Source organism: Heteronotia binoei, chromosome 10 (assembly GCF_032191835.1).
Source record: "Heteronotia binoei isolate CCM8104 ecotype False Entrance Well chromosome 10, APGP_CSIRO_Hbin_v1, whole genome shotgun sequence".
In the NCBI taxonomy this organism is placed as follows: Eukaryota; Metazoa; Chordata; class Lepidosauria; order Squamata; family Gekkonidae; genus Heteronotia; species Heteronotia binoei.
In genome coordinates this window covers 59,157,769-59,171,314 of record NC_083232.1, presented here as the reverse complement: position 1 = coordinate 59,171,314, position 13,546 = coordinate 59,157,769, and the positions used below count along the sequence as shown (strand labels likewise).

At 40.9% G+C, this 13,546-nt stretch overlaps 1 protein-coding gene across 1 annotated transcript in view; it reads left to right on the top strand.

Moving 5' to 3' along the window:
• RFTN1 (raftlin, lipid raft linker 1) overlaps nt 1–12,876 on the top strand; it is a 144,341-nt gene extending 131,465 nt beyond the window's left edge. Inside the window, exons 7-9 of the mRNA XM_060248729.1 lie at nt 7,641–7,744; nt 8,535–8,616; nt 11,099–12,876. Coding sequence (XP_060104712.1) covers nt 7,641–7,744; nt 8,535–8,616; nt 11,099–11,557 — 645 coding nt within the window. The 3' untranslated portion in view covers nt 11,558–12,876. The remainder of the gene's footprint in view (nt 1–7,640; nt 7,745–8,534; nt 8,617–11,098) is intronic.
• The last annotated feature ends 670 nt before the right edge of the window (nt 12,877–13,546 follow it).

Here is a 13,546-nt window from a genome sequence, read left to right as displayed (position 1 = left end):
AGAAAGGAGAAGATGATGCCAGCACATTAAACGATGATGAGAGAAAGGAAATGAAAGCCCAACTGTCTGTAGCAGTAGTGAAACAAACACAGTAGTGAAACAAACACAGAAGTGCACTACAACTGTAGAAGAGAAAAAGAAATACAACAGCCCAGAAAATTTTGACAGACGTATGTTATTAGGATTGGCCAAAAATTGGAAGATCTTCAAAAACACTTTCCCTATGAAGAAAGGTTAAAACGCTTGGGGCTCTTTAGCTTGGAGAAATGTCGACTGCGGGATGACATGATAGAGGTTTACAAGATAATGCATGGGATGGAGAAAGTAGAGAAAGAAGTACTTTTCTCCCTTTCTCACAATACAAGAACTCGTGGGCATTCGATGAAATTGCTGAGCAGTCAGGTTAAAACGGATAAAAGGAAGTACTTCACCCATATGGAATTCACTGCCACAGGAGGTGGTGGCGGCTACAAGCATATACAGCTTCTAGAGGGGATTAGATAAAAATATGGAGCAGAGGTCCATCAGTGGCTATTAGCCACAGTGTGTATATGTGTGTGTGTCTGTGTGTATAATTTTTTTGGCCACTGTGTGACACAGATTGTTGGAGTGGATGGGCCATTGGCCTGATCCAACATGGCTTCTCTTATGTTCTTATTAAAAAGAAAAAAAAGAGACAAATAAATTTTGAATTGTCAGAAATGGAGAAGAAATTAATATTGCCTTGAACTTTGTGAGAAATGGATTATTAGAGATGTAATTAAAAATTTGTAAGCATTGGTTAAAAATTGGACAGTTTGGGGAGAGAAAGAAAAGACTGTGATATTGGGAGGAATTTATCTAGATTATTTAGCTGGTGGTGAAGGGAAAATATATAAAAGGGTGGTTAAAAATAAGAAAGGAATGAATCACAAAGATATTGTTGGGAAAGAATTGTTGGAATGGTAGAAAGGAAGAATTTGGAATTCTTAGAGGTATTATTGGGAAGAGGCTCAGATTAAAATTGTAGGGTTAAGAAATAAATGTTGAATTAAAATCTTGGGGATAAGAGGTACTAAAATTAAATGTGGAGGAACTTATTGGAAGATAGATATGTAATAGATTTATTGGCGGGGGGGAACATAACTTTGAGATACTTCTGAGGTGATTTTTAGAATGTGCATAACTTTTGAATACATTTAGTAAATAGTTTAAAATGAGAAATATATTGAGTTAATAAGATCAAGATAAGAATATGATTTATTAGACTTAGAGAAAAGAAGTAATATTTTATTATTGAATTATTTTTAAGGACCAGTTTGCCTAGATTTTATAAATATAAAGTTTGTAACAAAAATAAAATATATATTGTCTGTAAAAGTGTTGGAGGTCCAGAAGAAATATTAGAACTTGAGATAGAAATGTTTTATCAAATATTGAAAATGTGTGCAAAATTTATAATGACATGATTAAGACTTACTGGTGATGATTTGAGAGAAAAGATAATTATATGTAGAACTTACAATGCTCTTGTCCTATCCTGTATCCCACAACCCTTTCCCTTATTGTATGTAGTATGTAGAAAAAATCAATAAAACTTTTTATCTCAAGAGCAACACCAAGACTTCTACATGTCAGGTTTCCTCCTAGTTCTGTGCCCCAGTCCCCTGGCAGCAGCCATCTATCCATCCTGCTACACCACCAGTGCTTTTCAGATTAGGCAACTGACTATCGTCATATTAATATAACACTACAACAATTGGTCTGTCAGATCTTGTGATTTTTTAAAACTTTTTTTCAAAAAAGGAAGTCTTTATCACCTTTTGTTGCTGAAATTCACCTCACTGTATATCTTTACAGTGCAAGAAGCTAGAAACTCTATTTTTAAAAAATGAAAGCTGATCATTCAGAGAACCTGATAGAGAGATTGTTATAGCATTAAGCTGAAATAACAACATTCAGTTACTAATTCTAAAAATCTGGTTTTTTTGGGAGGGTGTCCACCACAGGAAACATGTCTGCTGTGTGGATGGGGCTTGGGACTTCAAAATCTTCCCATCCATGCGGCAGCTATCCTATCTTCACTACTGAAAACTTTACAGTGTTCTTATCTGTGTGAAATTAGAAAATGAGGATTTGCTGAAAAAAATTCATTAACAAACTGAAATTATTTTGGTAGCTGAGTTTGGAAATGGAAAGCATAGAAAATGGGTTTAATTTAAATCTGAGTATAAAGGCATTTAGTTTTAGTGTTGCCTATATTGTCAGTTTCATTACCCAGGTCTGAAGAAAGGAGATCAGAAGGCCTTTGCCACATACCTAGAAAACAAGTCATAGGAGAAAACAGATAATAAGACTCGCATGTTACAGCTGTGTGCCAGGAGAAGTAAAGCAATGCTTCTGCTAGCACATCTTTCTCAAAATTTCCCTGTTCATGTGGGAGCTGTTTCCATGCGGTAGTCCCATGGTATAGAGGCACGCAACTGAACAGTGGGGCCCAGTATTGCATGGCGAAAGCTGTACAATGTACAACCCACAATGAGAAGGGCCACCATCAGGTTGGAAAAACTCATGCCGTTGGCCTTGCCCATGTAATCAGGTCTCTGACTCCATTCAGCATGGCATTGCACCAAGTGAGAAAAAGCTCCTGTGTATATGTGAAAAGATCCTCTTTTTCTGACTCCTTGTACCATAATGTGATTTAGATATTCTCTTTGAAGCTCAAATGTAACCACAAGTTTTCCCCTCAACTGAAAATTGCAGGTATTTGTGCCCAGCAGCAAAATTGCTGCTATTGAGAGGGAGGGGGCATTGCAAAATTACATTTCATTGTGTTGTGAAGGTAGGGTTGCCAAGTCCAATTCAAGAAATATCTGGGGACTTTGGGGGTGGAGCCAGGAGACATTGGGGGTCGAGCCAAGATCAAGACTGTGACAAGCATAATTGAACTCCAAAGGGAGTTCTGGCCATCACATTTGAAACACACAGACTTTATTGGAAAAAAAGAGAGAGAGAAAGAAACCTTACACCACCTGGAATGGAACAGAAGCATTCCCTGAAGCCACTGGGAAGGAAGGGAAGGGGGGCATGGCCATTAATTAGGAAGTTAACAGTTTCAATATACCCAAGATATGCAGATACTCCCAGGAAGACAACTGCAGTCAGCTGCACATGACAGTCCATGGGATGCAAAGATTACGCGCTGGCTTGGACATGGCCTTTGAGGAGCAAACAGGCAGGTGCAAGCCAGGGACGGAGCCAATGAGGAGAGAGGGCTCCCCCACCGCTCCCGCCCTCCAGGCTTCCCACTCGCTAGGATCTTAGCACCGCTTCACCCCTTCTCACCTGGATCTCCCCCTGTCCCAGCTGCACCCACCATGGGTGCTAGCATGTAAACATGGCGGGGGGGGGCAGAAGGGTTCACATAGTCCTGCATGAAAGGTGGGGGGAGAGAGAGAAATGGCGAAGAATGGCCACAAACCACTAAAGCGTCGACGGAGCATGAGTGCCACAGACTTCCTTGTCCGTCAGCTTCTCACCCAGGTTGGTCATGACGTGACGCAGCTCAGCAGCGCTGATATAGCCGTTCCCATCCTTCCCCCCCTGCAGCCATCTCTAACCTGTAAAGACACCATGGAGGCGTTGCGACCTTTCAGCTCTTGGCCAGTGTCCGTCTCCTTCCGCCTCGGGCTAAGTCGCCGCCCCTTCCCCGCTCTTCTCACGCCCAGCAGCAGGACGGGAATGTTTGTCGACCTCACGCCCTCGCGTGCGTATCCCTCCGCCCCCGCAAACCGCCAATACATTTAAAGGGATGGCCGGGAGGCTGGCAACTGTGGGACCCAGGCAGTGTGGCTTGGAGAGGGCTGGGCCGCAGCTGCTGCCTGAGCAGCGGAACACCTCCCCCCGCTCCCCGGCCTCCTCGTTGGCCGCCCCAGGAGAACCGGCCCTGCTGCTGCGCTCTTCATCCCGGCAGGCAGGGGCTGCATTCACCGCGCCGTTTTCCCCCTCCCCCCGCTTCTGGATTTTTGGGGAGCGGGAGAAGAGGGTGAAAATTCGGGGGGCCCCCGCCAGGGCGGGAGGGTTGGGAAGCCTATGTGAAGGCCAGCCATTTTCAACCTTCCTGTAGTACAACTGCAGTATTTGAAGCATTGGGTTCATTATGAACAGCATTAAATGAATCTGTGGTTTTCTTCCAGTACCAGTGTTCATAATGGATAAAACTTTCGGTGGGTGGACAGGGGAAGCAGAAGCCTTTTTCTAGAAATATTACTTTTAAATTTTAAAAGACCAATCTTGTACTGGGATTAATCTGGTATCAAATCAGGCTTGGGGACTATATATGAAATATATTCATATATTTTCCTGATAGGCAGCTTTCCTCATAGAGTTCTGGTGTATAAATCTTGTTTTAAAAGCCTTCTATTTGGCTTTATTAAAGAGAACAGATACACACAACACAGGCATTCCTGTGCTATAAACTACTGCATATTAGAATCTAGGTCTGGAAAATGGTACAAATCAGGTAAGAATTCTAACCTCATTGGGTTTCTTCCTTTAGTAAGATTTATAATCACAATCCGCAGTGTCCACGTGCTCCGCTTCCTGTATATTAATGGTTTTCAAGAGGAAACTTGACAAGCACTTTATTTGGACTTTTAAAAAAAATTTCAAATACAGGTTATTTTATTTCAACATCAAGAAGTCTGGACTAGATGATGTGGCATCCTTTCAGACTTTAAAATTATATAAATTCTGCAGCTGCTATGTAATTCATCCATAGATGGGTAAAAATGCTTTAAATGAGCTTTTCTCATTCTTAGAGCAACTGTGGACCTTGTTTTGTTTAGGGTTTTTTAAAGTCTACAATCAGAGAAAAAAGAGAGAAAATTGCTAATACAGGTTGTTTTCTTTATGCTAGCTTGGCCTAGATATTTCTTCCCACTTATTTCTCAAATTGCAAAGCTTTCTAGTTTTTCTAATGAGCTAGACTATTGCAGAATGAGAGAGGGGTGGGGAACAAACAGCAAAATCATAAGTAAAATTGAGTTCTTTTTATCTGCTGCAAGACAGGAAAACAGCCTTCTCAACAGGCTCTGGTTTTTGACACTCAAGGTGTGATCAGAGATTACTTATCAACTGCAGGAGAAAGGGGGAATGAGTTCATTAAAATTTTGCTTTCTCTCAGAAGAAAATGTCTCTCCCTTTGATTTGTAGATCAGCCACACTGTCTTTCTCTCCTTCCTGACACTGTTTTTTTCTTTAAAATTCAAGCTTTTGTCTTTGCATTTGCTCTTCATTTATACTGAGCTTTGAAAAAATCAGGCTGCCACTATAGATTCAATTTATGTATGTTTTTACGAGAAATTACCATTTTTATGTAAACTCTGTAAAATACATTTAAATGCTTGGGCTGTAATGCCTTTTAATTATTATACAGTTCAGAACATCGCTTGTAGGTAAAAAGGCGATTTTGTTGCCACAATGCCAAGCTTTCAGGGTTGGATTGTCTGGTTTTTAAGTTGTGTTTTTATTACGCTTGTTTGTAGCCTGTTAACCACCTTGGTGACCATGATGAGGACAGAAAAATGTGGTATAAATTTTACAAATAAAATATAGTGAATAAATACACAATTTGTGGATGTAGCCAACGTTTACTTCCTCAGTAGTATATCTGGCTCTAATGAATACAATGAAGCGGCTCTATACTAAATCAAACCATTGGTCTATCAAGATCAGTAGTGTCTATTCAGACCGACAGTTACTCTCCAAGGTCTTGGTGGTGGTCTTTCACATCACCTACTACCACCTGATTGTTTTAACTGGAGATGATGAGGTTCTGGGACCTTCTGTATGAGGCACAGATACTCTTATTACTGAGCCCCAGCCCTTCCCCATAATTTTTGCTGTATTATCAGAAGCAGTGCAATGAAAACCTGAAGAGAAAACCAGCTATGACAGTACAGCAGAAAAATTATTTGGCTTCTGCAGAAGCCGATGGTTCCTGTGCCTTCCACAGTTGCCAGAACAAATTATTCTCTGGCTTTGACATCTGGTTGCCTGCTGTGATAGAAGTGAGTGGTGCTCTCCGGTAACAAGAATGTTCCGGCTCTGGGCCATTGGAAGAACGAGGAAGGGGAAAGAAATATATCTGACAACAAGTTGGTAATAGGGTCTCTTGCTGTATGAAGCAGGGTTCCCCTATAACATCTGTCAAGAGATATTCTGTGCAGTAGAGGAAATGGTTCATAGCTGTGTTGATACTGGTCATTTCTTGACAAGTCCCTCATCACATATCTTTCTTTACATGGTGATTGTGGAAATTCCTGCCTTGTTTCTGGTAAGTGTTTTGTGCTTTTGTATTAAATCACCACAGGAAAAAATGGTTTGGAGTAGTTCCAGGATTGTCTTGTCTTTGGACAACAAGGCTTCTTCAACAGGTCATTCTAATTCCAGTGGTATCAGAGGGAACAACAAGGGCAATAACAGGCAAAAGGAGTTTCTGGGAAGCAGAAAGTATAGAGGAGGGAATTCTGGAAGGATTTGTGTGTAGTATGCTGAACTTAATTTAGAAATGATTGTAGCAATGTAGAATTTATTTAATATTAAATATAAATTAACAAACAACCAAAACAATTACAGAAGACTCATGTGGCCCAAGACAAGCTACTAATTCATAATTTCCCATCCGTGAAATGTGAGAACCAGCAGCGAACCTCACAAGGTTGTTGCAAGGCTTCACTACTGAGCCTTTAAAGGATTTATCAAAAAGTTAAAAGGCAGCCACAGCAGTACTAGTAAATAGGTACAGTGTAAAAGATAAATAAATATATTTGGTATGTATTTTCCAGAAAAACTTAGTGCTGCCTGACAATCTGTCACAACCACAATTTACTCTTCTGTGAGCATCATTTGGTTTTGTAGAGCAACAGAGAATTGGCAAGCTTGTACATTTACTGAGCCAGATTCTTAAAGGTACCATTTTGGTCTTAACCACATATTGGCTGATGAAGAATAACAAACAAGCCGCTCTCATGCCTGTGGCTAACACAAAGAATAAAATGGCTTGTGTTCGTATTTCCTTAGCATTGTTGCTAGATGCAAATAACATGGGCTCATTACCGACATAATGTTGTTTAACACACCATGAGCTACTTTGGAAATCAGAGGAGCAATTTTTCTCTGGGCTGAACTGGTGTAAACTGAGCTGCAAGCCTCATTTTAACAGAATTACCCAGCAGCTCCTCCTTGTAAAGTCAAGAGCAGAATTGGGCCAATGTTAGCATAGCTGCATTTTGTACTGCTTGAATACCCTTTTGTCTGGAAGGAGGTAATTGTTCTCTTTCAGCTAATATTCCAGAAGGCCATTCATCCAGGGGATCTCCCGCAAAACAAAATGAATTAGCCCTGTTGATCTGATTCATCAGCTGCCACATGGAAGGTTTTGGAGCCTGGAAAGAAATGTGTTCTACTGTTTAGACAAAATTATTTAACCCTTCAGCAAGAACTGAAAAATGACCCTTCATTCCTTTTGTTTTACAATATTAATTTCTTTTCCTGTTTTGCTGAGATTGCAGAAATGATCTAACCCATTAATAAACAACATTTTACAAAATGGTTTCACTTTTCATGTTAACTCTAATGGTTTAATTTCTCTTCCCCAGGGGGCTCGTGTGCAGGCAGATTACATTCCCCTGTTGAATTCTCTTGCCATATATGGCTGGCAGCTGACATGTGTGCTTCCCACACCGGTTGTAAAGACAAACAGGTACTGTGAAGAGATGGCCTTTCCCACCCCCAAGTACAGAAGTCAGTCAGAGAGCCATCCTTGCTTACCACATTGGGTTCCTCTTTTTGTCTAACTTGCAGCAGTAATATTGAACTTTTATCATTTTTTGGTCTTGCCAACAAAGTAAATGGAGACCTGTGGCAGGCAACGTAGCATATCGAGGCTAAAGTTACAAATCCTGCCTCAGATCCTTTATATTACTGATCCTTTAGCTCTCCTATTCTTTTGAAGGTGGTAGACAAAGCAGAGATGTCCCGTTTCTCTTCTCAGATGCCTTTCAGCTACAAAGCAGGCATTTTCTTCTCACAGAAAAACTCCATACAGTTTCCATCTCTTAACTAGATTGTTACCCACTGCAGAGACTATTATTTAAAATATTTATTAGCATATAACCTGTCCACCCTCCTTTTAAGCTAATAATTTGCATTGTGGGATCTCACATTTGCGGGACTTGGGTGACTGTGGAAAAGCGCCATTCTTGTTGGCTTTTCTGGTAATGTTTTTCAGAGCTTATATTTCTGTTCCAAAATATTTTGACAGATGATTGGTACTGCTGCCTCAGTTGTATCAGAGCAGGCATGAGCGCAAAAGAGATCAGAATGTTTCCACTCACTCTCAACTTGCCATGCTTGAGTCTGGTGAAGGACACCACACACTTAGGACCCTCTGAAATTGATTTAAATGATCTATTATTGCAAAATGTACCATGTATCTGAATGTCTAGTGCTGGTGAATGGAACTTTATTCTCAGGATTGTGGTTTCTTGTAGGGATGGGAACTTAGCCACTAAGCAGATTGTCTTTCTTCAGAGACCCTTCCTGCCCCAGAAAATCAAGAAGAAACAATCTAAGGTATATGGCCTTGAATTGCTCTATGTGTTTGTCTTGGCGAAGCTTTCATATTCTAATTGATTTTCCACATCAGTAGGAGCAGCTTGTTTAACATTGCTGTGATTTAGAAGATTTGCCGAACACTTCTGAACTATGACTTGAGCTGTTAATATAAAGCAAAATAGTAAAATGCCCAGGAAAGAACTTCTCCCAGTTTCAGTGGAAAGAGGCATTCTGTGTGCCATATTATATGTCCCCTCTCTCCAAATACACACCTATAACACCATGACTTGGCAGTGGACAGGGTCTGGATTCACCTTTGGATTCTATGTGTAACTTCAGGGTACTTCAATTGCTGTCACTCACCCTCTGCCTTGTCTAGTTGATCTACATTGTTCATAAGAGGTTTTGTTATTTGTTGCACTTATCTGCCTGCACAAAGAAATAAAAAATGCATACGTTAATGTAACATGTAGCCACATCAAATATGTCATGTAATAATTTGCATGAAACAACTTTGTTTCCGTTTATTAAATGAGCATGGTCGAACTAAAGTATGAAACCTATTTTTCTGAAAGTGTGCACAACCAGGCCCATAGCCAGAAAATTCCAGATGGGGGGGCCCGCGGGAAAAAAATTTGGATGGAGGGCCCCCGCTCTGGCCCCGATCTCCACGCCCGCTCTGGTGGCTCCACCTCCTCCCTCCCAACTCACCAACGTGGCAAAACAGGGAAGAGTGGGCTTCAGGGGTTCTTTCAAGACCCACCCCCCGCCGGTGACGTGACCGGCGAGAAAAGCCGCTCCGAGGCTGGTGGTTCCGAGGCCGGCTTTCCAGCGTGCTCAGGACATTCAGCGCTGGGGCATAAGACCTGCTGGCCTCAGAGCGACTTTTCCTGCTGGTCACATGACCGGCAGGGTTGGGGGGGGCTGACATTCAGCCAGCTGGGGCATAAGACCTGCCAGCCTCAGAGCGACTTTTCCCGCTGGTCACATGACCGGCAGGGGTAGGGAGGCATCTTAAAAGAGCCCCTGAAGCCCGGTCTTCCCTGTTTTGCAGCATTGGTGAGTTGGGAGGGAGGGAGAGGCAGGTGCTCACAGAGTGGGGTGGGGGCCACCAAAACGGCATGGAGAGAGCGGAGGATCGGGGAACAGAGGGGCTATAAAGGTCCAAGGGAGGGGTTGGGTGGGGGGCCGTGTCCCCCAGGCCCGCTCCCCATGCTATGGGCCTGTGCACAACACTGAAGAGCTGATGTTGCAACATGTCCTATCTGAAGTGCATCTCATTTGTAAACATCCTTGTATTATCAGTGATGGAAAAGGCCAGATGAATTTGAAAAGCTTCTAAATGAGAGCCAGTTTGGTGTAGTGGTTAAGTGCGCGGACTCTTATCTGGGAGAACCGGAGTTGATTCCCCACTCCTCCACTTACAGCTGCTGGAATGGCTTTGGGTCAGCCATAGCCCTCGCAGGAGTTGTCCTTGAAAAGGCAGCTGCTGGGAGGGCCCTCTCAACCCCAGTCACCTCACAGGATGTCTGTTGTGGGTGGAGAAATTATAAGAGATTGTAAGCTGCTCTGAGTCTCTGATTCAGAGAGAAGGGTGAGGTATAAATCTGCAATTCTTCTTCTTCTCTTAGCAAACAATTGCAAATGTGATTAACTAAGCCTTTATAAACCAGCTAAAGTCTCATGATCTGGAATGCTTCTAAAACACAGAACAAAAGCCAGGAATTATTTGGGGGAGTTCCATCATACAATCTGTGTGGTGTGCCCACCTGTTAGTTTTGGAATTGTACACATTCTTCTATTCCATGTACTTGTCTGCATAACTGGCAAGAACTCCTTCCATCATAATATCTTTCCAGGAAGCAATATTAGCTTAATGAAGTAGGCTGTGTATCCATTAGTAGGCAGACTTCCTGAAAATATGTACCATAGGACATCATCTTCCACTCTCATCTTTTCCTCCTCCTATTGTACACACCATAGTTTGAAACTGATATCAAGATATGCTGAATTATTGCCTCAGGATTTGAAACTGGAGTTTATAGAAAGGTAGCATGCAGGAAAGAAAAGTTCCATGCTGAATCTGCCTGTTTTTTTGGCATGATCTAAAGACCTGTGTATGTAAGAACTCCCAATTTTCACCTATATGTCCATGTACATATCCAGTTTTTAGTGCACTAAACTTTCTCTGGCTCACAGAACATAATGGAAGAACACCAGCACACTGAGCTCTGTGCATACATTGCAGTTAGTGAATCATAGCTCATACATTTTAAAACCTGAGCAGATCAAAAGCTGCAGTCTTAGGAAGATTACATTTTCTTTGAGAAGCTTAGTTTACAGTGACAGCAGAGCTATGTAAGCTAGCACCTTTCTCTAAAAGTCCCACTCTTAAAAAATAGCTCTCATACTTGATTAAATTAATATTTAGCAATGACTTTAAACACCTTCCTACTCAGTATTTCTCTAACATACTCTTTACAACTATGTCTATTTGTAGTTTCATTGGAGATTCTCCAAAGAAGAACGATACCACAAGCAAGCCAAGAAATCTCTGAAGGCAAAACTAAGTGCCAAAGAACAGCAGACAGCAGAAGAAAAGCAAGACTTGGAGCTCACAGAAAACACAAGGAATTCAGAGTCGCGGTTTTCTACCACTGAAGGTATTTTGCAGTTCCCAGTAATCTCAGATCAACAGCTTGATGGTGTTGAAGATGGAAGAACTGAAGCTCCTGGGCACAAAGATGTGCCCAGCTATGAGAATGTCATGTCTGAAGAACAATCAAATGCATGTCACAAAGCTGATCAACACATAGGAGACTTGTGTTTGGATCAGAATGGTAAACGTGATAACTATGAGAACCCAACATTCCAAGAGCACTGTGCTCTAGATGACAGTGGTTGGGACTGTTCAGCCGAAAGTTGTTTTGATGCTGGTTTTGACAGTACAGATATCTGAGGGTAGTTATTTGCCAAAGCAAACCATTTTGATTATCACTGTTTGAAAATTAATGTATTGTTGGGTTTTTATAAGTACACGGCGTAAACAAATAGTATCACATTTGAACTTTGAATTGCATGCAAACATGCAGTCTTTGTTATTCAAGAAAGCCCATCAATATTGAAAATTGGTTGCTTTTTAAGCCAAACAAAATTATGTTCTGAATTATGTTCACATTTTAAAATCAAAGTATTATTGATGTGTTTGTCATATTTTTATTTTTGTTTTGTCTAATGGAATTCAGGATGTAAGAAGCTTTAACGAAGTGGCTATAGTTGTATTTCTCATAAATATTTCTATTTGTATTGCCTTTGGAATTACTTAGCTCTTACACATATTTAAAGCAATAATGACGTGCTTTTTCTGGGAAACCACGAGTAGCAGAGGGCAATGATTGTCTATTTGCTGAGGAACTTTCTTCATATAGATATCATTTGATCAAGATTATGTTCTGGATGTTGAAACTACCAGTCAACTTGCCACAATATTTTCTGGAGGTCAAAGGGAGACTGTCGTACAAAGTGTGCATAAAGCATAACTCTTTAGTTTGTATATATTTCCTGAATGGTTAGACACTGGGATATTTGACACCAGCTCAGATTGCCAGTATGTGCGTTCTTACTGAAAATTTTCTACAAGAAAAATGTTAGCATTTAATAGGTGAGTGGAAGCACTATGGTCTGTGTGTGTAAAGTCCTGTTAAGTTGCAGCCGACTTATGGTGATCCCTTAGGATTTTCTAGGTAAGTGATTAAGCAGAGGGTGTTTGCCATTGCCTTCTTGTACAGACTTCCTTGGTGGTTTTCCTTCCAAGTACTGACCCTGCTTTGCTTCTGAGAACTAAAGAGACTGGGTATACCATGCCACCTTCCCTCTCACTACGGTCCTAAAATACACCAATTAATAAGCAAATTCACAGACACACACCCTTTTAGCTGACCAGTACATGATGTACAAATAAGTAATTGTTCTTCAGTTAAAAGTATATTAATCTTTACAATAAAACTTGTGTAAAGCTCTGGAACATCTTTGAATTCTTAATAACTAACTTCTATAGTTGTTTTTCTCATTACTAGGCAATCCCACTTAGAGCTGCATTTGGGCAATGTGTAGAATCTGTAAAGTGTTTTGAAAATGCCTTTTGTCCTTACACAAATTGGAAGTTGGAGCCTATAAACAATATAGTTTCTTTTCCCTACTGGCTGATGTATGTCTGATAGTTCCCATTAGTTTTTCTGTAAAGTATTTTGACTCAATAAAATGTGGTCTCTAGGTGCACATCATGCATGCTTAAGTTGTTTTTTAAACTGTCAGCTTCATCTACAAGAGACTGCAATTTGCAGAACGTTTTAAAACAAAACTGTACTGCTTCAAATGGCCGCATAAAAGATAATAGAAGGATAGTTTAAATCACTTCATCTCACACAATACACAAAACCATTTAAAATATTTTTTTCAGTGATTGAAGAATGCTTACTTTGGCTTCAGCAACTCGACTGAATATTAGGAAAATTGCATTGTAAATAGTTTTAATTACTTGTGGAAATCAACGAAGGCAGCTGTCCACCCTCAAGCAACTATGTAAAGCCGATGCCATAACCTTTTATTTAATTGCAACTTGAATACAAGTAACAATCTTAGTCTGTGTTTTAAAATGATCAGGGTGATACTCAGTAAAAATACAACAAATGCTACAGCCAACTTTAGGCATCATTAAATGCAGGGAACCTTTCCATTTCTGCAGAATTCAGTCCAATAGAGTTGCTGAGCCAAGCCGCTGAGCACAATGCTCCTGCTATGTCCAATGCCAGGTTTCTCCTCTAGGCAATTCCTTCATTTCCAATAGGTGCCTTCCACTGTAACATTCATTACAACTTCTCATCCTGCCTGCTATTAATTTAGGCTCCTCTTCCTTCCCTATCAAACCTCCAGGAATCTTACTTCTCCC